Source organism: Podarcis melisellensis, assembly GCF_964234715.1.
Source record: "Podarcis melisellensis genome assembly, chromosome: 6".
NCBI classification, from domain to species: Eukaryota; Metazoa; Chordata; class Lepidosauria; order Squamata; family Lacertidae; genus Podarcis; species Podarcis melisellensis.
Window position 1 is genome coordinate 46,692,974 of NC_138538.1, and position 24,316 is coordinate 46,717,289.

Consider the following 24,316-nt stretch of genomic DNA (forward strand, 5'->3'; position numbering starts at 1 on the left):
TTTGCTCTTCTTGAAAGGAGAACATTCTCCATCCTCTGAAATCCTGGCGTCACTGCCAATCAGTAAATATATTACTGAGCTAGATGGGCTATTCTCGTCTGACTCTGTATTGGGCAGCTTCCTTTCCCACCCTCAGCCTCCCAATGGCACAGAACCTAAATACCTCAAGGACCACCTCCACCCATAGAAACTGACCCAGACCCTGCATTCATCATCAAAGGTCTTTGTGTGCCCCTCCACAGTACAGAGGCATGGAGGGTGGCAACCCAAGAATGGGCTTTCTATGCAGCTGCTTCCTGAAACACTATCCCCAGAGAGGTTTGTCTGGTGCCTTCATTATGTATCTTTAGGTGCCAGACAAAAATGTTCCTCTTCTAGCAAGCATTTAGCTGATTAACATTCTACAGCCTTTTAAATGTGGTATTTTTTGGGGGGGGGTGTCCTTGTGTTGTTGTTTTAGTTTTAACTATTTGTGCTTTTACATTGCATTTTTATCCTGTGAACCACCCTGAGATCTGGCAAGGGCAGTATATAAATCAAATAAGCAACAATTGCTCTATCTCCAAACCCCTTGACATTTTTCATGCTGGAAAGGACCTGTGTGCTACCAGTCCTTGACCTTTTCAAGTGTTCTGTACATTGCCCAACACTGTTAGCATGCAGGGGAATCTCTGCTTAACAGAAAACGACAAGTATTCAGAGATTCCAGGTACTAGGACTTTTATAAAGCCAAAATCCACACATGTTAAGGTAGTCAAAAATATTTATATTTTCATCAGTAAAGGCGCTGGGGTTTCCCCATGGTACTCTTGATGTACAAGGCCCGCACATTCTGCCAATTTTTCTTCAGCAAAGAGACCAAGAAGTTGATGGCCAGATGAATGTTGTAGACTAACTCATCCTCAGTCATCTTCACATGCCCAACAGCCACAGCCAGACAGAGCACCTGAGAGGACACAGTAAAGTATTTACTCATTCAGTTGTCTCAATAAGATAAAAGCGGTTAGGGCTTGGGAAAACACAAGCATACAAATAATCCATTCACAAGCATACAAAAAACCCCAAATGTCACAAGTCTTACAGCAAGGCCTCACCCAAGTGAGCAGAATAATTGGGGGGAGGGGGGGAAGATGGGTTGTCCCAATACAGTGGTACCTTGGTACTAAAATGACTTGACTCCCAAACACCGCAGTGTTCTGGTTTGTGAATGTTTTTCGGAACCTGAACATCTGACGCGGCTTCCGATTGAATGCAGGAAGCTCGTGCAGCCAATCAGAAGCCGTACCTTGGTTTTTGAACCGTTTCGGGAGTCGAACAGACTCCCGGAACGAGTTAAGTCGAGAACCAAGGTACCACTGTACTTATCCTGTTCTGTTACACAGCAAACTACAATGGCTCACACAGGATGAATTCCTAAATAGTTACTAGGGAATAAACTCTAGAGAACACTGCGGGCCAGTCACAAAATGGCTGCCATAAGGGCATAACACAACACAAAATGGTTGCTACATCTAAAAGAGCAGAATAAGCTCACAAAATGAAAAAGGCAAAACTACCACCAATCACCTGCCCCACTAAGCAGGAAAAGGAACCTGCATCAGCTACCACTGAATTTGATGACAGAGACAAGTTATTTTTCACCACTTTAAGGGAGGGTGCTATTTTGAGATCTGCTCTGAGATCTTTTGAGAGAAGGGCGGTATATAAATCTAATTACCGTATTTTTCGCACCATAGGACGCACTTTTTCCCCTCCAAAAATGAAGGGGAAATGTGTGTGCGTCCTATGGTGCGAATGCAGGCTTTCGCTGAAGCCTGGAGAGTGAGAGGGGTCGGTGCGCACCGACCCCTCACGCTCTCCAGGCTTCGCGGACCTCTTCGCAAGGAGCGGGAGCACTCCGGCTCCTTGCGGAGAGTTGCCAGCATGCCGAAGCCTGCGCGCGCTGAGCTCAGCGCGCCCAGGCTTCGCGGACCTCTCCGCAAGGAGCCGGAGCGCTCCGGCTCCTTGCGGAGAGTTGCCAGCATGCCGAAGCCTGCGCGCGCTGAGCTCAGCGCGCCCAGGCTTCGCGGACCTCTCCACAAGCAGCGGGAGTGCTCCCACGGCTTGCAGAGAGCTGCCTGTTTGCGGGCTGGGGTCGGGGGAAGCTCGAGCTTCCCCCGCCCCAGCCCCGCGCCTGGGGGGGGGGAATAATTTTTTCCCCTTTATTTCCCCCCAAAAAAATGGGTGCGCCCTATGGTGCGAAAAATACGGTAACAACAAGAGAGACCGAGCCAGTGCAATCAGGAACTGAGCTGGAAGAAGTCTCCTTCTGTATGGTGGATTTTTGAAGGGATATTAACAGAGACTTTTTGTGGGCCTTATAGGAGGACAATAGTACTTTAAATTCAGCCATTCATAAGCCAGATTTGTGTATCTGTAAATAAACCTTACCCAGGGAAATGCAACCAAATTCAGTCAAGTAGAGATGACTATCAAGTTCTTTAGCTTCAGTACTACATCAGAAAATGAAAATATTTGTGCAATTAAAAGAAAATTACCTTTTTCATTTGAAACTTTATTGTGGATTTGACCTCATCAATCTTTGCCACCATGTTCTCATTGTGAGTGAGGAGAGAAGGAAACTTGCCAGCTTTGTTCAGTCCTGGCCCCAGGATTCGAGGAATCTGCTTAATCAGGGACTCAGAGGCCAAGAAAGCATCATACTTCTTGGCTGTAAAAAAACAGAAGGATGAGCGTATGGCATCAAGACCATCTGAGGCCCACCTCAAAAGCTTGCAAAGCAGACATCTTCAAAAACCACCAATGAGATACTTTCCTTGTATACACCTACTTTTTAAATAAATAAATAAAACCTGAAATGAAAACAAGAACTAACCTAACCATATCCAACAGGATCCCAAGAGAAGCAGTTAGTTCACTTTCAACTGTATGACAAAATCTAATTTACAGATCATGAAAACAAAGCCTTCAACCCAAAGGCTTATGTAAGGAGTTTTGTTTGCACAACAAGACTTCTGAGCATTCTTGCTGCACCATTTAGATAAGATGCTCAGAAATCATAATTTACCCCAACATAGCAGCCGTGTCTGCACATAATGCTAGCTGCAAACTGTGGTTAGGCAAGTTGGCATGTGTGTTAGAGCTGTGTGCTGGTGCACAGAGCTTGAACTATCTCAGCTTTGCTCCTCCTTTTCTATGAAAACAAGGCATAGAGTGGCTGGCTGGCTTTAATGTTATATGGGAGACAGTGATCATGGTTTGTTTCGCCCACTCTTATCAACATTTCCCCACTTTTGACAGTGAGCACTACAAAACAAAAAAAATCCAACGTTGCTTGGCAGATTTTTGTTCGCACAAGATTTCAGCATCCTCTCCTTACCCAGCACAATTCCAAATTCTGTCCCACAATTCTCCCAACCACCTGGAGCAGATTATGGAGGTGTGTGGTGGTGGCAGCAGCAGCACCACCACTGCACAAGTGGAAATTTTTCTGTGTATTGACAGCACTGGATAAAAAAAGACACGCTCTCTTGATGGTAGCCAGAATATGCAGATAGTTCAGCTGGTTAGAGCACAGCACTGATAATGTCAAGGTTGCAGGGTTGATCCCCGTAGGGGACAGCTGCATATTCCTGCATTGCAGAGGGTTGGACTAGATGATCCTTGGGGTACCTTCCAACTCTATGATAGTTGGGGGAAGGTTTTTGCCTAGGTGCAGTTAAAGCATTTTCTGCTTGAAAGACCAAGGATATCTTAACCCTGCCTTATATTTAGCTACTCCTACATCATAGCTGTCAACTTTTCCCTTTTCTTGCGAGGAATTCTATTCGGAATAAGGGAAATTCTCTTTAAAAAAGGGAAACGTTGACAGCTATGTCCTTCATGCTAATTCTTATTTGCTGATGTTGTACTATATCCTTGGTGGTTCAAAAGCCCTTTTCCAATTTTGCTCACCTAGTTTCTTTACAAGCTTCTTGTTCTTATTAAGTTTCTTCAGAGCCTCTATGTCCATGTGAGGGATGTCAACAGCTTTGGCCTCATCACAGTGCTGCTGGTCCCCCAATACACAGATTGAGAATTTAGGCCGTGGAGCAGACTTGAGCCTGGTGGAAGAGGAAAAGGAAGCATCACCGTTAGCCACCTCACAACTGCCAGTGATATGAAACGCTAAAGGGATGCACTGCACAATGGCTGAAAAGCCTTACCGCAGCCAGCTAGAATGTCTTCGCCCACCAGCGTCTAATCTGGCTTCATAAAGTGATCGGTGGGATCAGCAGAAGAGCTTCACCACACCTTCCCTCATGTTTTAAGACCCAGGGTAGGGGTCCGTCCAGCCACACCCACTTTGCAGCAGGGGGATCTGAACTACCCGGGCAATTCAGCATTGCACCCAGCTGCCATGTACTTTTCAGTCAACATGCTGCAGGGTAGGTAGGCTGAATTAAGAGCCTTGAAGTAACAGGGAGAGGGGTGCAGGCTGAAGGCTGGGTGGTACAGGAACAGTGCCAAACCTGACAGTGCCAGAAAAACGCTTGTCCTTTTGTGGGTCATAGTTTTTCAGGCTGATCTGCAACTCCACAGTCTCCAAGAACCTAAAGAAACAGGAAAAGAAACCAGTTAGGCAACGGATGTATTAAGCTGTACACCCAAGTACTATTTGAGAAGTGGGTGGGCAAGATACTTATGTTCTCCTAATTTCTGCAGCTCAACCACATGTATCTATCACTAAGAAGCTCCTGTAAAACGATGTCATGTTGATTACTCAATTATTCAGCACTGTTTATTCTTGCTCCTGGATTCACCCAGCAGTACAGATATAGCATCAGGGTATGTTTTTAGCTGCATTTTCCTGCCAGGGGGAAAAGCAAAGATAGCAACCCTATTCTCTTTTGCCCCCACCCAATAAATAATCTACTGCTCTTGGAAGATGCATGAGCCAGGAATCTTTTAAAAACTGTACACTTTAATCAGGCCTGTGAAACTTTTTTAAAAACCATTTTCTAGGCATGCCATTACTGATGTTATTATTGCAACATTTTGTTCCATGTTCTACACTACCTTATGATAGTTCTTATGAAAGTGTAGTTTACAATTATTTACAAAAACAAAACAAACAAAAACTAAGACAGTGCAAACCACAGAAATTTAAAGAGTGGCTGTTCATAGTATGATCCACTGATACGCATGAACACATACAAAATAAACAAATGTTTCTAGTTCCTATAAATTTAACAAATACAACTTCTGTAACTGATTATAGAGTCCCAAGGGATGGATGATCATCCTGTTATGCATCACCAACCCCTCCTTCTCAATTTCTAGGCAAAGTTGCTGCAGTTGTTCCTTGAGGGAGCAGCTTGTGTTGCTTCCCCTAAATTTCAACGGCTACCCAAATGCCCCACTCCATGCTATGCAAGCGGACAACTGATGTGCTTGGACATCTGCAAGCCTCTATTCACACTGTCAAGACGACACTGGGAAGAACCTTCCAGTTCTAATGCAAACAAGATTCAACAATGCTGCCAACCGAATACTAGCAGCTGCAGCACTGCCCAGCTACATGCTCTCAGGTCATATTTTCACTCCTCAGTTAACAGAAAGGGAAGAAAGGACCATTGTACAAGCTATCTGCTAAACGTTGCATTGCCCTCTCTGCCAAAGGCGCAGAAAGCATCCCGCCATGTTCCCTAGTTTGGAAACATGGCTAACTTAGGCCCATGAATTTCAATGGGACTCTTCTTCATAACCATAGAAGTTGTGGATTTACTGTTGAGAAGAAAGAGGGGGTGCGCGCCAGAATTCAACCTCTGCAACCTAAGTTCTTTTTAAATCTCCACTTTCTTGCTTGGGCTCTCACAGACAGAAGAATTTTTGATGTGGTGCACAGAACAAGAAGGTGCAGGAAACTTCTTACTTGCGTGTCTTCGCCTGACTCCCTTGAAGGACTTCCTTCACAGCTTCGTAGAGCGTGTCACGGGAGACTTTGCTGCAGAGGAAAGAAAAAAAAACATAACCATGTTGCACATACTTATTTAGGCTAGGGCAATAGAAAACCTGTCGCCATCTAGAACAGGGGTCGGCAAGGCTTACCAGCTATGGGCTGGATCACTCCTGCGGAGATTGTCTGTGGACCGGGCCGCTGCAGTGCCAGAAATTGCGCCTGCATAGAAGCGATTTCCGGCGCCGCTCAGTAAGTCCCCGTGCTGCACCGGTTTAGCGCAGTGCGGGGGGTGGGGGTTCACCGAGTGGGTGGTGGCTTGTGGGCCAGTAAAATGGTCATGGGCCGCATGTTGCCGAACCATGATCTAGATGTTGGACCACAACTCCCATCACCCTGACCGCTGGTCATGCTGAGGGGAGTTAATTCAAAAACTATTTTCCCCAGCAGTTGTTAAATTTGGGGGTGCCCATTCTGGCGTGCGCACTGTTGAATATCAACCTATCTGCAATAATCACTTAGTTCTATTCTAGATTTTGCCACTCATTTGCCTAAGGTGGGCACAGGAAATGTTGCCTGAATCATTGAGTCTGGCAAAGCAGAAATTACTTGAAACAAGGTGTTCCCAGTTAAACCCATAGACTTAATCACTTGAACCACAAACAGGATGGCTAAAACATTACGAATAAGAGGACTTGAATACCTAGGCAGTCAAAGCTGTGCCAAGACTAAGAACAGACTTCAGTACCTTTACCACTTTCACTTGAGGCATGATCCCCTCCCCCTCCTGGCTGCCATAAAGACAGAAATGACAAAGTATTTGGAAGTACTGTATAATTTTCTCAACAACTAGGCTGCATAGTTGGGGTTCATATCAAGCTTTAGGACTGCTTTATACTCAAGAATGAGTTACATTTGCCTTCCTGATGTAGCACTTCCTTTAATCTCACATCCCTAACATTTCCTATCAAAAACTGCTGGACCACATACAGTTGAATGGTGGTTATGGGTGCATACTACTGTTACTGTAATGCACCAACTGTTCTACCAACAGTTGAAAGGGCAATGCAAAATAATGTGTAAATCAGTATGCACTCTTGACATAGGTTTGACTTTTACAGTTAATGCTTTAGGACTAATGTGACATTTGGACCTGGTACACATATTCCATGGCCAGAAATGGGTGCCAGCAGCAATGACTAAATGCAGAAGGCAACAGGTGACAAAAGCAAGTTATTGGGGGCAGAATATTTCCTGAAAAAGGCAATTTTGTATATTCATGAGTGGATTCATAAATGGCTTCGCAAATTTGTACATTCCTACCAGTTGCTAATGATTAAGCCTCTTAAAAAATTAGTTCCGTTTGCTAAAATAGAATTCAAATAAACCTGCTAAACTAGATCACACCAGAAAGTCACAAAATACACAAATTAGGCTAACCGGTATAAGAAAACGTTCTCCCCCAAAGTCCACACCCTATGTTGTACACCTGCATATGAAGGGACTCTATGCGTTTATGTGACGGTGGGATTTATTATTCCCCTTCTCCTGAGTGAATGTGAATATGTGACACCACATATGTCCCATATACACATGCTGGTATTACAATGTGTGTGTGTATACACACTCCGCACCCCTTATCCAGGTTTGGGGAATGAAAGTTAGCGCATCGAACTCAGGCCTTTTTCAGGGACTCTGGCAGGGAGGCCTCTTTCCAACATGAGGTCCTGGAAGGGAAGCCGGCCCTACAACCCTCAGCCTCTAGGGCGTTTCAGAGGACTCCCTGTGTTGCTCGGATCTGACAGCCTGTAGGATCAGCTACGGGCCTCTAAAAACAACCCTTCTAACTTTCTGACAGGAGCCGGAACGGTGCCACGTCGAAGGCAGCCATGAATCCCTGCGAGCCTCTCCTACGCGAACGCCTTCCGTGCCAGAGCCCATCCTCCTCGATATTCGCCCCGCTGAAGCGCCTTCCACCTCCGCCTCATGGCGGCCCTTCGAACACAGCCCTGAAAGCGCGGATGGCGACGGATAACCCAAAGGTCCGAAACAGCACCCAGACTCACCTCATCTTGCCGTCTCGCTCGCAGAGGGAAAGGACACGCCTCCTTCCGCTTCCGCCAGAACTAGCCCAGGAAGTCTCGCGAGACGCGCGCCTGGTTTAACCGCGTGACTTCGCCTGCCGCGGCCATTTGGGGACGGAGGTGGGGCTCGGAGCGGGTGGAGTTTCTGTACGAAACATGCTGGGCTTTTGCGCTCACTGTCTCTTGCAGTCAAGGCTTTCCAGAGCTTTAAATAAAGAGCCGGTAATTATAATACCTGCCCTCCACTCCGCCATTGGCACCGGGAAATTCAAATAGCTGGAGAAATTTAGATTATAGAAGGGCAGGCAGAAAGTAGATCGGGATACTCGTAGATGGATCTCTTGAGTGATCCCCCGGGTAGATTGTCGCGCGCGGCAGTCCAAAGCCTTTCCTCTTCTTCCCTTCTTAAATTAGGCTGCCGAGATTAGGAAGACCGGGTGGAGGAGGACAAACAGGAACATATTTTTGTGTGCGAGCTCCAGTCCTGGGACTGAAGACAGCGGCAATGTGTGCCTTGCAGGAGCCCTTCGCTTCCCACTTTCTGAGCCGCTGTTTGGCACTTGGTTCCCACTGGCGAGCCTAGGGACACTAGGAAGAAGCAAAGGGAAACCTACGAACCTAGTCCACACTCCTGCTCTAGAGGAGGTGACACAGCTCAGGGTTTTGAGATACAAATCATGGTGGATCATTAAGGATTTCCTGGCAGGTCGGCTGTAGGTTTCGCTAGCTGTATTTTGTCAGTCTGCAATTTTGCAAGGGCTTTGCTTCCCAGGAACTTCGTAACTTAAATTTTCTCTCCTTATCTTTTGATGTGCATAAGTGTTGGATATACTGTAGATATATACATACTGTACATGCATACATCTAATGAAGTGGAAAGTCCATTGATTTCAGTGAGTCAGTGTCTGGCTTTATGTACTATTGTTGTCAAGCACTTTGATTTTTAAAAAATGAAATAGCACTATATAAATATTTTTATAAATAAGCCTGGTACCAGAACCATGATCCCAAAGCTTTTAGTCTTGTTGCTTTGTCACAAGTCTCACAGGCAGCGAACTGTTATACTATAAATCATACTGTTAAGGTAAGCAATATAAACAAGTGTAGGTTGCAGAGAGAGAAAATGATAATTTTATATAATCATGCTAGATACAGTGCATCACGTTGCACCTCCACTTTCATAATATGTCTTTTCTTGGGAGGGGGACTTGAAGGTGGCACGTCTGCACAGATCGGTGTGATTTTTGACATCAGTCTTAGATACTTTCCTCATGGTGATTTATCTTGTCAATATGCATTTCAAATAAAGGTCAAGCAAGATTTCACTTTATCATGTACTTTGGCAATGCAGAACTTTTTTTGTTTAACAAATGACTGGTTGGGGGGCAGGGGAAGGGTCCTGAGACAGATGGAAGGTGGTATTGTGGGAGTGGGAGCAAGAGTTCTTAAACCTTTGCCCCTGCAGTGATCTCCTTTACGAGTTAAAGGTAAAGGTAAAGGTACCCCTGCCCGTATGGGCCAGTCTTGCCAGACTCTGGGGTTGTGCGCCCATCTCACTTAAGAGGCCAGGGGCCAGCGCTGTCCGGAGACACTTCCGGGTCACATGGCCAGTGTGACATCGCTGCTCTGGCGAGCCAGAGCTGCACACGGAAACGCCGTTTACCTTCCCGCTGGTAAGCGGTCCCTATTTATCTACCTGCACCCGGAGGTGCTTTCGAACTGCTAGGTTGGCAGGCGCTGGGACCGAGCAGCGGGAGCGCACCCCGCCGCAGGGATTCGAACCGCCGACCTTTCGATCAGCAAGTCCTAGGCGCTGAGGCTTTAACCCACAGCGCCACCTGTGTCCCACCCCCTTTACGAGTTAGGCCCCTGCTATTTGCAATAGGAAAAAAGGATGAATGTTGGTTTGTTTAGCACCAGTTTCCATTGTGATCAGACAACTTTAAGAGATCTTAAAATATCATACTCCTGGCCAAATCCAGTGGCGTAGCTCCATGCGTGCAACAGATTTCCCTCGTACTCCTGTGCTCTTCAGCTTCCCCTGGCACTGCCTCAGAATCAGCTTGGAGGGGTTGGGGGACCCTCTGGAGCAGATTTTGTGGGCATGCATAGAGAGGAGATGAAATGGAAGCCCCACTGCATAAGTAGAACTTCACTCACACTAAACCCAGATGCCAACTTTGCTGCCACATACACCCAGACAACACCATTACTGGCCCCAACAACATCACACATACCATCTCAGGACTATTTAATTGCTCATCATCTAACATTGTATATGCCATCAAATGCCAACAGTGTCCTTCAGCTCTCTATATTGGACAAACAGGCCAGACCTTACGCCAAAGAGTAAACGGACATAAATCGGACATCAGGAATCACAAAACAGAGAAACCAGTAGGAGAACACTTCAATCTCCCAGGACATTCTATACAAGATCTCAAAGTAGCTGTTTTACTACAAAGGAATTTCAGAAATAGACTGGAAAGAGAAGCTGCTGAATTGCAACTTATCACCAAACTTAAAACCATGGAGAAACCTGGCCTGAACAAAGACATTGGATTCTTATCTCATTATACATGACAAAGCCACTTTTCACCTTCTCACCCCTTGCTTTTTCTTGTAAGACCTATTGCAGTCGTTAAGAGTCGTCAACAGGCTCATCACAGCTATCTGCCAATCACCCATTCCCACCACCCTTCTGAGTAATACCCCTCCCCACCTTCTCACTATATAGAAGGGTCTGGAAACTTCTGTTTCAGTGTATCTGAAGAAGTGTGCATGCACACGAAAGCTCATACCAAGAACTAACTTAGTTGGTCTTTAAGGTGCTACTGGAAGGAATTTTTTTTGTTTTGACTATGGCAGACCAACACGGCTACCTATCTGTAACTTCACTCACACTGTGTTGGATACAACCCCACAACCCCAAGCCTGATATAATATTTATGAAATATTACAGAAACTAGCAGAGACGTATCAGGGCTTCACAGTTTTTAAACCAAACCACATAGTTCTAGAACAAACAGTTTAATTCTGAGAAAAATAATCTTTTCATAAAATAGCCCTGTGTATATGTAAGTAATACCGTGGAAGAATTTTAATGCAACATTTCACAGTTTTGTACTATGCCAAGCCCAAGTCACATCATGAATTAAGCCAATCATTAAATGAGTTGGATCTGGTGGTGAGAGGGGCTGAGATCCAGCAAAAGCTCCTGACATTGCCTTATCCCCTGCAGCTCTTAGTTCCAGTGGGCAGCAGAAATTCGTCATAAATGACTCGCTGCACTTTTTCCAGTAGGAGCATCACAATCCATTGATTTTAAATTGAGAAGCATAGTAGTGAAAAAGTCTTCCTATGGAATGAGGATTTTCAGTAACTGAACCTGCCACTCTGGTTATCTCAGCTAAGGAACTACAGTGGTTAAGAACTTAATTCGTTCTGGAGGTCCATTCTTAACCTGAAACTGTTCTTAACCTGAGGTACCACTTTAGCTAATGGGGCCTCCTGCTGCCACTGCACTGCCAAAGCACGATTTCTGTTCTCATCCTGAGGCAAAGTTCTTAACTCAAGGTACTATTTCTGGGTTAGCGGAGTCTGTAACCTGAAGCGTCGGTAACCCAAGGTACCACTGTATTCCAGTTCATCTGCAGGGGATGGGCTGTGGGATAGTAAAGCTGCTTGCTGTGGGTTTGGGGTATATGTCCTCACTGTCACCACATCCTCCTTACAGTCCGCAGCCAAGGAAACACTCCAGCTCACCTGTAGAAAATTCTGGGAAAAGGCTTCCTATTTGACGCTATAAGCCACTGGACAATTGGAATAAAAACATTGAGCTTTCTGCTCATCCTTTCCTTTGCACTACGGGTAACTCAGGTTTGCCTCAATGAGGTTAATCTGACTGAGACACTGTTTGTGTCCAATTTTCAATTAGCATACACGCAAGTAAACAGACGGAAGCAATAGCCTTTCATTAATTTGAATCCTTGCTTCGATTTTAACACTTGCTGGATCCAGGAATTAGAAGGGTGTTCAGCCTATCCCAGCCCCCACCAAACTCATAACAATATTATTCCAAGATTATAAAGTGCAGAGTTAATTCACTAAGTTTTCAAAGATAACCTAGCCCTGCCTTCTGTGTAATCCATTGGGCAACAGCTATTGCGTCTGAGTTCCTTGCACAAAGCTCTACTCATTCAGTGTTGAGCTGTTCCTAAGAAGAGATTGTGAGAAAATCCAATTTAGAAAAACACTCTCGAAGAAGACCCAAGAGGGGGGAAAAGGGTGGGGTGGGGTGGAGACTGCAAAGGAAATGCAAGACAAGCTCCGGCTACTTGATGCAAGACTAACAACTAGAACATGCAGGATTTATTATCCAAAAACAAGAGCTTCAGTCTGATGCAGAAAAGAAGATGACAGACATACCTGCACTGCTCTAAAGCTACTTTGATAGCTGCACAACAGTATTTTCAGCCAGAAAAGTAGTTGAGACATGGCTGTGGATACAAAACAAAAGCAGTTTTTTTAAAAATGCACTTTATGAGGGCTAGTACTGAGCAGGGAGACCTGTGACTCATTCTCTCCTGATTGCATTGATGACGTTTAGATAAAAAGGGAGCTTTGCATAAGAAGAGATTGGCAATTCTGGATATGTTCTACTGAAGATGGCTGAAGTGGATTTAAGCATGTCTGGTGCCCCGTTATCTTTTTCTTTTGGAGCTAGTGGTTTTCTTGCTGTTTATGAAATAGGTGTGATCCGGGGCTTCTTGGAACTAGCGCCTGGAATATTGAGGTCTGCGCCAAAAATATATGGAGCATCATCTGGCTCAATCATAGCAGCAGCTGTGGTGTGTGAACTTAATCTGGGTAAGCACTTGAATTGGTTTGGCTTGTTCTAGATGTACTTATATGCATTTGTGTCTGTTAACTAGGTAATTCACTGCAAAATTTATTGGGTGGGACTTGGGGAGAAGTTGAGTCCTCAAACTTTCTTCTTTCAGTGTAGCATACAGAGGTAATGCTGTGAGAGTGCACTGTTCTATATAGACATGAATAATACCTCAGATTCCCATGCAAATATATCCAACAAGAAAAAACCCAATTTTAATAGATATAGAATGATTTATTAGACAGATATCCCAACATGTTCTTTAACTGACTGCAGATTTCTGAACACCTACTCGGGGGATTGGATAGCCCTGAAGAATATCTTGTAATCAATTTGCACCAGGTTATCTGTCCAACTGTTTGACTTAGAGCTTTTAACTTTGCAATATTGTTCTCTTACTCAGGGGCATGCATGTATCTGAATACTTTAAGAATCTTTTTTAAAAAGCTATAATTGTGAGTGCTCAGGCATAATTTCAGATCTTAGTGTGTTTCCTCTCAGTTGCCCTTATGGTAAGGAAGCTGCTTCGATAAACCAGTGATAAGATATAACCTCCAACATTTATCCGATAAAAATAGGGATGTCCTATCCAATAACAAAAGTTGTTGTCGTTGTTTGTTACGTACCCCGTCCATCTGACTGGGTTGCCCCAGCCACTCTTAGCAGCTTCCAACATAAATAAAAACATAATGAAACATCAAAGATTTAAAAACCTTCCCTATACAGGGCTGCCTTCAGATGTCTTCAAAGGTTGTATAGTTAATTATCTCCTTGGCTTGGGGCGGGGGGGGGGTGTCACATAACTCCATGCCCTCCAACATTTCTCCGATGAAAATAGGGACATCCTAAGGAAAAGCAGGACGTTCTGGGATCAAATCAGAAACCACGGCAGCTTCTGTAAATCTGGGACTGTCCCTGGAAAGTAGGGTCTGATATTGGAGGGTCTGATATTTACCCAGGGACCCAGAGTATTGGCATCTGTCCATTTAGTTTTTAAAAAGTATTTTCGACCCACTCTTCAGTTTAAAAAGGCTCCTAGTTACACTGCTATATTTTAATGAGCACCCCTAGCTTCTCAGAGTTTACCCTTTTGCTTGTTTAATGAATCAAAGGGACATTTATGTCTGTTAGTTCCCATGAAACATAGATAAAATCCAGTCCTTGCCACATGAACAGCTGCTTCCCATGTTTCGGTTTATACAATGTGCTGCCACCCCACCAGGAATTGCGAAGGGAAGGGAAGGGGACAGACTTATGCTGTCATGCCAAGAATGCCCCAGGTCTCCCAGCAAGGCACATATTTTTTCCTTCTGGATACTTGTACTCATCAAGGGACACCAGCCATGAGTTGTACACAGGTGTTTGGACTAGAAGGTGGTAGATCAGCTTGCAGGGTTGTCAACCTCCCACTCCATTCCGGTGTTTTTAAGCATCGTAGGAAAAGCTTCCCTTGCCAAATTTCTCACATCTCCTAACAACTCTCAGAGCCATTAAAAACTACAGCTCCCATGATTGTTGGGTGGAAGTCATGACAGTTTCAAGTGGTATGTTACTGCTTGAATGGTGCAGATGGCAGTCTTAGTTTTGACTCCAAGCCACAAGAAAGTCAATGTCTCCCCAAACGTAAAATTCAGAATTTGCTTTTCTAGCTGTATTTCAGTGACTGAAGCTTAGCCAATCACGACCCTACATGAACTGTTATGCATTAGTCGTTAAGTCACCCTCCCTTAATATCTACTCAAACATCTTTAACTGTTCTAATTCCTGGGTATCCCAGTATGCTTAGGACACAGGTATTTTTGATCAATCTAATCTGTCTGGCAACATGTTCCATCTTTCTAAAGCAACTCCCAGACATAGCTTGTGAGCTGAACTAGTTTGGTCATCTCAGCGGCTATTACGGCAAAGAAATGCAGAAGCGCCTATGATTATGCATGTAAGCTGATTGATAGCAATATCAAACTGCGTTGCGACACATTAGTGTGTGGGCTGCAATGTGTGTTGCACGAACGCTCCCTGAGCTCCTCCTGGGGCTGGAAAGGGTTCGTTTAATCTCCAGTTTGCTAGTAAAACTGAATTACCATATCAAAAAGTGATGCAAAACTGAATTACTGTGTTGCGAAATGATGTATGTTCAAAAAGTGTGTCACCAACTTGAAAAGTTTGGAAAGCTCTGCTCTATGCCTTTACCAGTTACCAGACAAACATTTGCATTGCAAGTGGCATTTTCCCTCTCAGGCAGATGCAACAATGGTCTTGCTAATGATTTACAACTGTTGATTTATAAAAGCATTATTTTATTTTATTTATTTACTTATCTAAAAGCATTTATAAACTGCCTTAATAGTTCAAAAAGTATCTCACAGATCCAAACAATATATTATTCAAATAAAAACAAAAAACCCTCAAACAAATATAATAGCCATATAAAAGACAGAAAAGCAAATAAAACGGAAATCCAGAGGATTTGAACATGTAAAACAGGGTCCATTCTTATGGGCCAGGGAAAGTTATCAGGAGATGTCTGTGGCAACTAATGGTTGCTTCATCACATATGGCAGAGGGAAGGGCATCCCACAGCACAGGGGAAAACAGAAAAGGCCTGTTTTCAGATCACCACCCTATGATTAGACAAATTCAGGGAGGCTAAGGTTACCAGTGGTCATGTTGCCTATATATTCTTACACGCCACTGCAGTGTGAGATTTCAGGGGTTCCAGACGCTTAATCAGGGTTGGTGTTTCATTTGGGAATGAGGCACAGCTGAGACTGTTGTGTCTTTATGATATATGGTTTATTTATGCATATATACAACCTGAGCCTAAGATGGAGGGGCTTCCAGCTTTACACCCCAAGTGAGTCCTGTTTCTCCCATTGCTGCAGCCTCAGAGTCAACTGCGAGTCCCCTGCTCTTCAGCTTTCCGTGTTCACAGCCTGACCCCTTTTCCCCTCGATGATGTCACAGCCCACTCAAATCCTAAATCCAATCCTCTCCTTTTGTCTCTGTTCACCATCTCAGAGTTCAGGGATGAGCTCTCCTCATTTGCTGGCAGTCTTGCTTTGCTAACAGTCCATCTCCCTGTCTTTGTTCCCTGCTAATGGCTCATCTTCTCCCAGGCAATTTCTTGCCCATGGAAAAACTGTTTTTTGATACTGCTTAATACTCCAAGCACTGATTAAACTCCAACACCTATTAAACCAATTTAGGGGAGTCAAGGCATCCACAAACTCATAGAGAGATGTTACCTCCAGTATCAGAGACAGTATATGTCTGAATACTGGTTGTGGGAGAACATGAAGGAACATTATAATGGTTTGCGAATTAACTCTGTATTATTTTTGTTCATTTCCCCACATGGAAGACAAATTAGCTTTTGTGGCATGTGCATGAGTAATTGTCCCTTCCAGCTACCTGTTAATTGTTTTAGCATGCTTTAAATAACATGGATTTTCATATGTAGGCTTCAGTCAGCAGTTCATGGCTAATTGCGACCCATCTCCCCCATCATGGTGTTAAGTTCAACAGTTCAGAAGAAGGGCAGAACTGGAAGTGATATCTGCAGATGCCTGGTCCCAGCTCTGCATTTGTCAAGATAGCAAGAATGGGAGGAAATGTGGGGATAACTATTCTTATAAACAACCGAGAGCATAATTTAATAACAGGTGATTCTGTCTGCCATTTTCTAATAAATGCTTGTTTTTTCTCCTCTGCCAGATGATGTAAAAAGGTTTTTCTATAGGGCTGCACAAGATACCAGGAAACCCATAATTGGCCCTCTTGCGCCTGGTTGCAGTGTGGTTCGTATCCTGCAGAAAAGACTGCACCAAATTCTGCCAGAGAACTCTCACCAGATGGCCACAGGGCGGCTTTATGTTTCCCTCACCCGTCTGGTAGATGGCCAAAATGTTGTGGTTTCTGAGTACAGTTCCAAAGAGGAGCTTATCCAGGTGACAAAAAGTTCATTTTTAATTTTTTTTTCAAAGCTCTTTATAGTATTTTTCACTGTAATTTCACGTAATTACACAGTTCCTAATACTTAAATTAACATCAAGGTAATAAAATGGATTTTAAATAATAATAATTTCATGAAATTTATATACTGCTTGATTGGGGGGGGTGTAACCCTCAATAAATATCCTGTAATGAATAAAGTGCTTTAATTGTTAAAGTGTTTTAATTGTTGTGATCCACCCTGGGACCATGGGGTGAGCGGCAGGTAATAATAAAAATACTTTGTGAGTTCATAGCAGAATCAAGGTTTGAATTTCAAGGACTTTCTGGCTTAGCCACTAAAGTTCACCAGCTTGTCCCTTTAAATGAAGAATATGATAGAATTGCTTCTATCTAATGCACGGGTGTCAAACACAAGGCCCGTGGGCCGAATCCGGCCCGCCAGACCTCGTCATGTGGCCCATGTAGCCGCCGCCGGCCGCCAGCCTTCACCTTTTATTCTCGGTTTTTGTTTTTTTTACACAAGAAAGCCGCCTCTTCAGCGCATGCGCAGCAGCCTACAAGCCAGAGAACGTCTGCCCTCTAGCGGCGCCGGCCGTTCTACACAGGAAACCTCCACTTTACATAGTATAGTATAGATACAACCGGCCCTTTGAGGGTGACCAAACTGCTGATGCGGCCCCCGATGAATTTGAGTTTGACACCCCTGATCTAATGCATCCACAACACACAGATATTCTTTCTCTTCCCACAGGCATTGGTTTGCAGTTGCTTTATCCCAATCTATGCTGGCTTCATCCCTCCCTCCTTCCGAGGTGTGGTGAGTTTATTTAGCACCATCCTAGAGAAGGCTGGTTATTCTGTCTTTTCATGCTGTCTAATACACTCACAAACTTATAGTGCTCAACCGTCCTGATTTAAGCAGAACATCCCAGAAGTACAGAAGCCATCCCGGCTTCTGATTAGATCCCAGAATGTCCTCTTTTTTTGGTCCCAGTGCTCTGGCGTGAGTTAGCTGGCTCCTGCGAGAGCTCGGGACCAAAAAAACGAGTGTCCCAATTTGGATCCCCTGGGTGTTGGAGAGTATGCAAGCTATGTTTGCAATACTAACAGTGGAATGTCCTGCAAGCTATGTTTTGCAATGTATGCAAGCTATGTGTGCAAGCTATGTTTTGCAATACTAACAGTGGTACCTGAGGTTAAATACGCTTCAGCTTACATACGCTTCAGGTTACAGACTCCGCTAACCCAGAAATAGTGCTTCAGGTTAAGAACTTTGCTTCAGGATGAGAACAGAAATTGGGCTCTGGCGGCGCAGCGGCAGCGGGAGGCCCCATTAGCCAAAGTGGTGCTTCAGGTAAAGAACAGTTTCAGGTTAAAAACGGATCTCCGGAACAAATTAAGTACTTAACCCGAGGTACCACTGTACCATGAAGCTTCACTGACTGAGAACTAGGTGGACCTTCCAGCAGTGCTTTTTTGTGTTCTGGTACTCTCTGGTATGAAGCACCATTACTTTTTTTCTTTTGTGTTGTAATGGCAGCCATTTTGTGCTGGAACCCACAGCAAGGTGTGAGTGCCAGCCAGTACCTAACTTTTTACCAAAAGAAAAGAAAAAAAGAAAAAGCCTCGCCTTCAGGGATACCACAGATACATGAATTCTATAAATAGCAATTGCCTTTCATTTACAATAAGTTTATACAAGGAGCTTAGAAAGTGGATGTGAATTTTAACTTGTTTTATTATTCTAACTTTTTGAATGCTTTAAACTAATGCTGTAAATTTATCTTCATTTTCTTCTTTTATCATTTTGTTAACCGCTTTGAGGCTTTCTCTTTTTTTTAACCATCAGGCGGTATATAAATTTTAAACCAATTTTTATCCACTCAAGTAAAAACACAAGCAATTTTTTTAAAAAAATAAAACAAAAACATCAAAAAATATTTCACAGCAAAAGAAAGAGTCCGATGGTGACTTGCTATTAGAGATCCAAGCAATTTAATCAACAGTAGCAGTATTAGAATGCAGCGTTTTTTATGCTAACCTTTCAAAGTACTAGTTCTGCTTCCGCTGTGCTGCATTTGCTTAACACAATTATCTTGAAACATCCCTGTTGCTTTCTTGCAGCGGTACGTTGATGGAGGTTTCACTAACTTGCAGCCTTGTTCCGACTTGGAGACGGCCATCACCGTGTCTCCTTTTACAGGAGAGACTGACATCTGCCCTCGGAACTGCCCAGCAATGTTCTACGGCTTTCATATTGCAAACTGCACCATTCAGATATCCATAGAGAACTTGTGCAGAATTAGCTATGCCATATTTCCACCCAACTGCCGGGTAGGTTTCCTCAATCGTCTAGTTATTACGTTGTTGATCAGTCTGTCAAGTAAGATGAGGGAGTAGAATTAAGAAATGGCTTACAAATATTGGGTGGGGAAGAGCACCGAAAGGGAGAAGGGATGCCAGCAAAGGCTCACTGGAGTACAAGCATTTATTTTATACAGTCTGAAAAGTTCTGTGTTCAAATTGCCAGACTTTGATCTAATTGCCATATTTGGATGCACTGCTTATTAAAAGGGTTTTTCACTGGCGGGGAATGAACTCAAAAGGGCACTGTTAACCATCCCAAGAGGCACATTCAAAGAATACAACTTACATACGATAAAGATTTCTTAACATTTAAATATAATTTAAATAAATTTAGTGCTTATATTTAACATCAGTCTTCTCTTACACCATTGACAACTGGAACAGTCCAATTGTCCAAGATTATTTTGACGCATTGCATGACTTTCCCTAGGTTTTGAATGACTTTTATTCCCAAGGATATCTGGATGCCATTCTCTTCTTGCACAGAAACAGTAAGTGCTACATGGCTCATAAAATGTCACATGACTCCTCCTGACAATGCGGCTTCTCCTGATGACACGTGTGTGATGTCACAGGCACGACATTACGCATGTGCTGCATCACTGCCCCCCCCCCCAATCTTTGGCCCAAAGTTGTGCCTCTGAACACAAGTAAACAGCATTATATATGTCTGGAGAGATTTCTATACCGCAATCACAGCTGTAATGTGAAGACAGCATTATTCTGTTTTCACAGGCACAGTGAATTAAGAGTACACTGTCCAGACTCCATAAACCCAACCCCCTTTCTTCACTTGGCCTAGGAGAAACCCACATTGAAGCTGGTGTGTGATTTAGACTCCAGATTTAAGAGTATTATTCTTCTGTACATAGGAGATTGGTCTGTTTATTCTGGTCTGTAACTTTTTCTTCAGTGTGAAAGACGATTATGGACTTAACAGCATCTAACACTTATCTTTGGGTGCTTCCAGATGGGGGCTTAATATTGCAAACAGGTCGTTCAGCTATAGCAGACAGCTACTTAGCTGGAGAGGGGTTTGGTGGTTTTTGTTTTTGTTTTTTTTAAATATCACATTTGAAAGAAATAATTTTCTGCATAAATCCTCATTAAATTATGGGGGGGGGGGATCCAGGCTGGCATTTTGATCAGGCAGATGCTACAAAAACAAACAAACACCCCTTGCTTACACCAGTAGCAAGCAAATAAATGCCTGTCTGGAAGCTCCTTTGTCAATGGAAGTAACATTTGCATGAGAATGGCCAAATTGGACTTGATTGAGGCAAAATAGCCACCTATGAGTAACTGTACCTTAAAATCTCAGCCAACCAACTCTGCACACCCCAACCCACCCCAAAGCCAGCAGATTTTGCTCATTATGCAACATCTATTTCCCCCTCCTTTTGAAGACTTACATCTGGAGAAGAGTTCTATGTAACTCTGGAGTTTGCTTCTAGCATTTTAAGAAGAGTTGGTCTCATAAGCAATATGCTCTTACTTTTACCTGGTTTGTGGGTTCTTAAAAATGCCATTTGTATTACTTTGCATATTTGATTATTTCTTGTTAGGTATTTGATTGTTTCTTTGATTATTTCTTGTCAGATATTTTTGAAATCTGCTCTCATGCCAAAACAGTTGAATTTCTTGGTGTCTTCAGTAAAAAAGAGTTGTTCCATGCTGGTCAAGCGGCTTCCTGCCAACAACCAAGGGTGGACGTCCTCAGCACGCCTATCAGGACAGTTCCTAAAGACTTCTCGAAGCCCTCTAATTGTAAGAATGGTACAGTCCATAGAGCAGGCAGCAGACTATTGCCACAACTGTCTCTGCAATGTCCGAAAGGTGAGAAACCCAGATGCAGACTGCAATAGTACAGACTGTACAAATGCAGACTGCAATAGTACAGACTGTATAAATGCAGATTGCAATAGTACAGATTGTAAAAGCAAGTAAAACAATTTACACAGTCATCAAAACAAGTAAAACTCTTTCAAACCAAAATAAAAGAGTACAGATTGAACATATTGTACCACCAGGTCCTAGTATTATGCTATACACTGTCTTCACACAATGTAATATTATATATATTTCTGCCATGTCCCCCTTACTTGGGTAATTGGATTTCCCAGTCATTTAATAGCTGCTGCTAGGGAAATATATTGTGGAGATTTTTGTGTGTAATCTGATTTTTCTTTTCCATAAATCATTAATTCCATTACTATTATTATTTTTATACCCCATTGGATGTAGATTCAGCTATCTTACAAATGCAGAAAACACCCGGATTGCTAAGCATGGTAACAAGATTCATATTGCAACAAATTACATCCATTAAACCTTCTACAAGAGTGGCATGGTCTTTCTGTAAAAGGTAAGGATTTCCTAGATGAGATTCTTGAATGGGGTTTGATTTTTAATTGTTTCAGCAATGACTTAGCAAGAAGAGTGAATTTTGTGTTGATTGGATCAGAAATATACTTAGGTATTTCTTTGTCTAGTGTATGGTTTATTTAAAAAAACCAACCAACCCAGCCAAGCAGACAGCCTCTGATTGGCTAGAGGAAATGGTGGTTCTTAATTGTTGATATTTGACTGCAATTTTATAAGATTTAGAACTATGTCAATCTATGTGTGGAGAAGAGGTGGGAGGGTCAGGCGTGTGCTTAACCCTTTCCCCACCTCTACTTCTCAGTCACCCTCTCCCAAATTGGTTTTCCTGTTTAAAATGTGTCATTGAGTTCCTGTCTCCTGCATTGTAAGCAGAATGTAGTCTGGCCCAAACTGATAGATATAGGTGGGATCAAGGCCTTTTAGTATAGGACCCCGAGAATGGAAATCCTTAGTGAGTACAGAACTTCTTGATCTTTGGTCTTTAGAACTTCAGCTTTTTTTTATCTTGTCTTGAATCCTAAATGCAGGTGTGTACCTCAAATAAGGGTGTTTTCAAATGTTATATTATACATAGACAGACTCTGGCTCCAGTCTCAAAGCTTGCAATGTGTTCGCTCCCAATTTTCCCTTGATTTATCCTGTATCATTTCTTCTAAAGGTTGTGGCGTGCTTTGGAAGAGATCAGCTGGCTTGGAAGACAGTTCAAAAGGTCTAAGTGATGGTTTGTCAGATGCAACCGGAACAAAGTATTCACAAAGCATATTGCTCTCTAAAGCATGAAAGACGATTCACCGAAGGCAGAAAGGATCTGAAACTGCTGCAGAGAGCATCCAGCTCTTTTGCCTTCAGGCATGGAAAGTGTGCTGCCTATCAAAATTCTGCGGGTGATAGGTTCCCCCTCCCCAAATTATTACAAACTGCATAAAATAGTCCATGACATCACAAAGCTCAGCAATGAATGGGCTCAGAGGCAAGAGAATGACAGGCCACCCCCCTCCATGTTGTATTGGTTCTAAATCATTCAAATTTGAGGTGCTGCTATGAAGAAAAAAAGAAATATATATTTTCATTTCTGTAGGCAACTGCTAGAATAACCCATAAAACCTTGAGTGAGTCTGCAGGCCAGATCTTTTTCTGTGTGTATGTAACATCTTTATTGAAAGTTCATAAAATACATAACTACCGTATTTTTCGCTCCATAAGACACACTTTTTTCTTCCTAAAAAGTAAGGGGAAATGTCTTATGGAGCGAATGTGTGGTCCCTGGAGCCGAATTGCCCAGGGGCAAAAAGCAGATCGTGCTTCTTTTTTTGAAAGAGGGAAGTGGGTGTTGAAACAAAGCCACTGATCGGCAAGCGATTGTGAGGGAGGTAAGGGACGCTAGCAATAAAGGAGGCTGCCTGGGAGGGGGGAGGTAAAGATAGCGAACTTGCAAAGAGAGGAGACTAGAAGATTAAAGCAACGAGGAGAGAAATTAGAAGAAAAGAAGGAGCAAAAAAACTGCTCCAGCTAAGGAAAACAAGAGTGAAGCGAGTGTTGAAAGGAAGCAGCTGATCAGTAAGCGATTGGGAGGGAGATAGGGACGTTAGCGATAAAGAAGGCTGCCTGGGAGGGCGGAGGTAAAAGCCCATGGATCCTCAGGATTTTTGCACCCCAGGTTCACCATCAGATCACATAGCATGTCCATGGCTACAGCCTGCATCAAAAAAACCACACACCCACTGTTTTGTGGGGCTACAATGGCGCGAAAACGTGGTTACAAAGCACAGATCCACATAGCTTCTCAGGATTTTTGCATTGGGCTACCCCAAACTCACCGTCAGATCACATGTCTGTGGCCACAGCATGAACCACAAAAATCATACATCCACTGTTTCATTCAGAATATTTTTTTTCTTGCTTTCCTCTAAAAACTAGGTGCGTCTTATGGTCAGGTGTGTCTTATGGAGCGAAAAATATGGTATGCGTGCACCAAACATGGTGAGACACAAACAAAAAGGAGAAAGAGAAACAGAACCTGTGCAGAAGAGAAAACAAAGGGGGGGGACCCCAAACTCTATATTTTTCAAGGTTGTTATTGCACCAGGTTGGGGGAGGCTGCTTTAAACTATAATCTGTGCTATAGTAACTCATGCAGTAGTGACATAGAATGTAAACGTGATGGACAAGACCTTGGTCTATTGCCCACATGTGTTGTAAATATTCATTAAAATGTTCCTGTTATCTCAGATGTTTCTCTTGCAACTTCTTTGAGGAACCAGCTACTGTGCTACCCAGTTTCACAATAGCTGGGCTATTCCGGAAAGCGTAAACATGGCAGTGCATTTTGGGTGTAGTAATTTCAAGACTGCAAGACGCCAGATGGTTTTGCAGTACATTCAACCTGGTCCAGTGGCTGACTGTAATGGGCTGTTCTGGTGGAGAACCATAAAGAGGGCGCCCTCTGCAACTGGTACCCACATATGGCTCAAACTCCTCTCCCTCCAAATTTGTTGGTAATCACCTGTATCTGCCCAAGGTCTCAGACTTGTCGGGTGGGATCCCAAACAATGCTACCACAGTGGCAGTCCCTACAACATTGTCCTTATATTTTGAATTTTTGCAGTGGGTGTGCTGCCACTGGCATAAAGCTGCCAACGGTTTCACCCTGCAGGCGTAACCAACATGGTGGCCTCTAGATGCTGTTGGACTACAACT

General features: G+C 43.5%; 2 protein-coding genes across 2 annotated transcripts; one reads left to right on the forward strand and one right to left on the reverse strand.

Moving 5' to 3' along the window:
* Positions 1-745: 745 nt before the first annotated feature.
* Positions 746-8,087, reverse strand: RPL10A (ribosomal protein L10a). Its single transcript, XM_081915517.1, has 6 exons — positions 8,005-8,087; positions 5,915-5,986; positions 4,512-4,592; positions 3,955-4,103; positions 2,538-2,710; positions 746-946 (listed from the first exon to the last, which is right to left on the reverse strand). Exons 1-6 carry the CDS (start codon positions 8,007-8,009, stop codon positions 776-778), a joined length of 651 nt encoding a protein of 216 aa, XP_081771643.1. The 5' UTR covers positions 8,010-8,087; the 3' UTR covers positions 746-775.
* Positions 8,088-12,325: 4,238 nt separating this feature from the next.
* PNPLA1 (patatin like domain 1, omega-hydroxyceramide transacylase) lies at positions 12,326-23,847 on the forward strand. The gene is made up of 8 exons (XM_081915407.1): positions 12,326-12,891; positions 16,628-16,860; positions 17,619-17,684; positions 18,992-19,201; positions 19,665-19,725; positions 20,834-21,070; positions 21,479-21,599; positions 22,278-23,847. The coding sequence occupies exons 1-8, from the start codon at positions 12,690-12,692 to the stop codon at positions 22,336-22,338; spliced, it is 1,191 nt and encodes a 396-aa protein (XP_081771533.1). The 5' UTR covers positions 12,326-12,689; the 3' UTR covers positions 22,339-23,847.
* Positions 23,848-24,316: the final 469 nt, after the last annotated feature.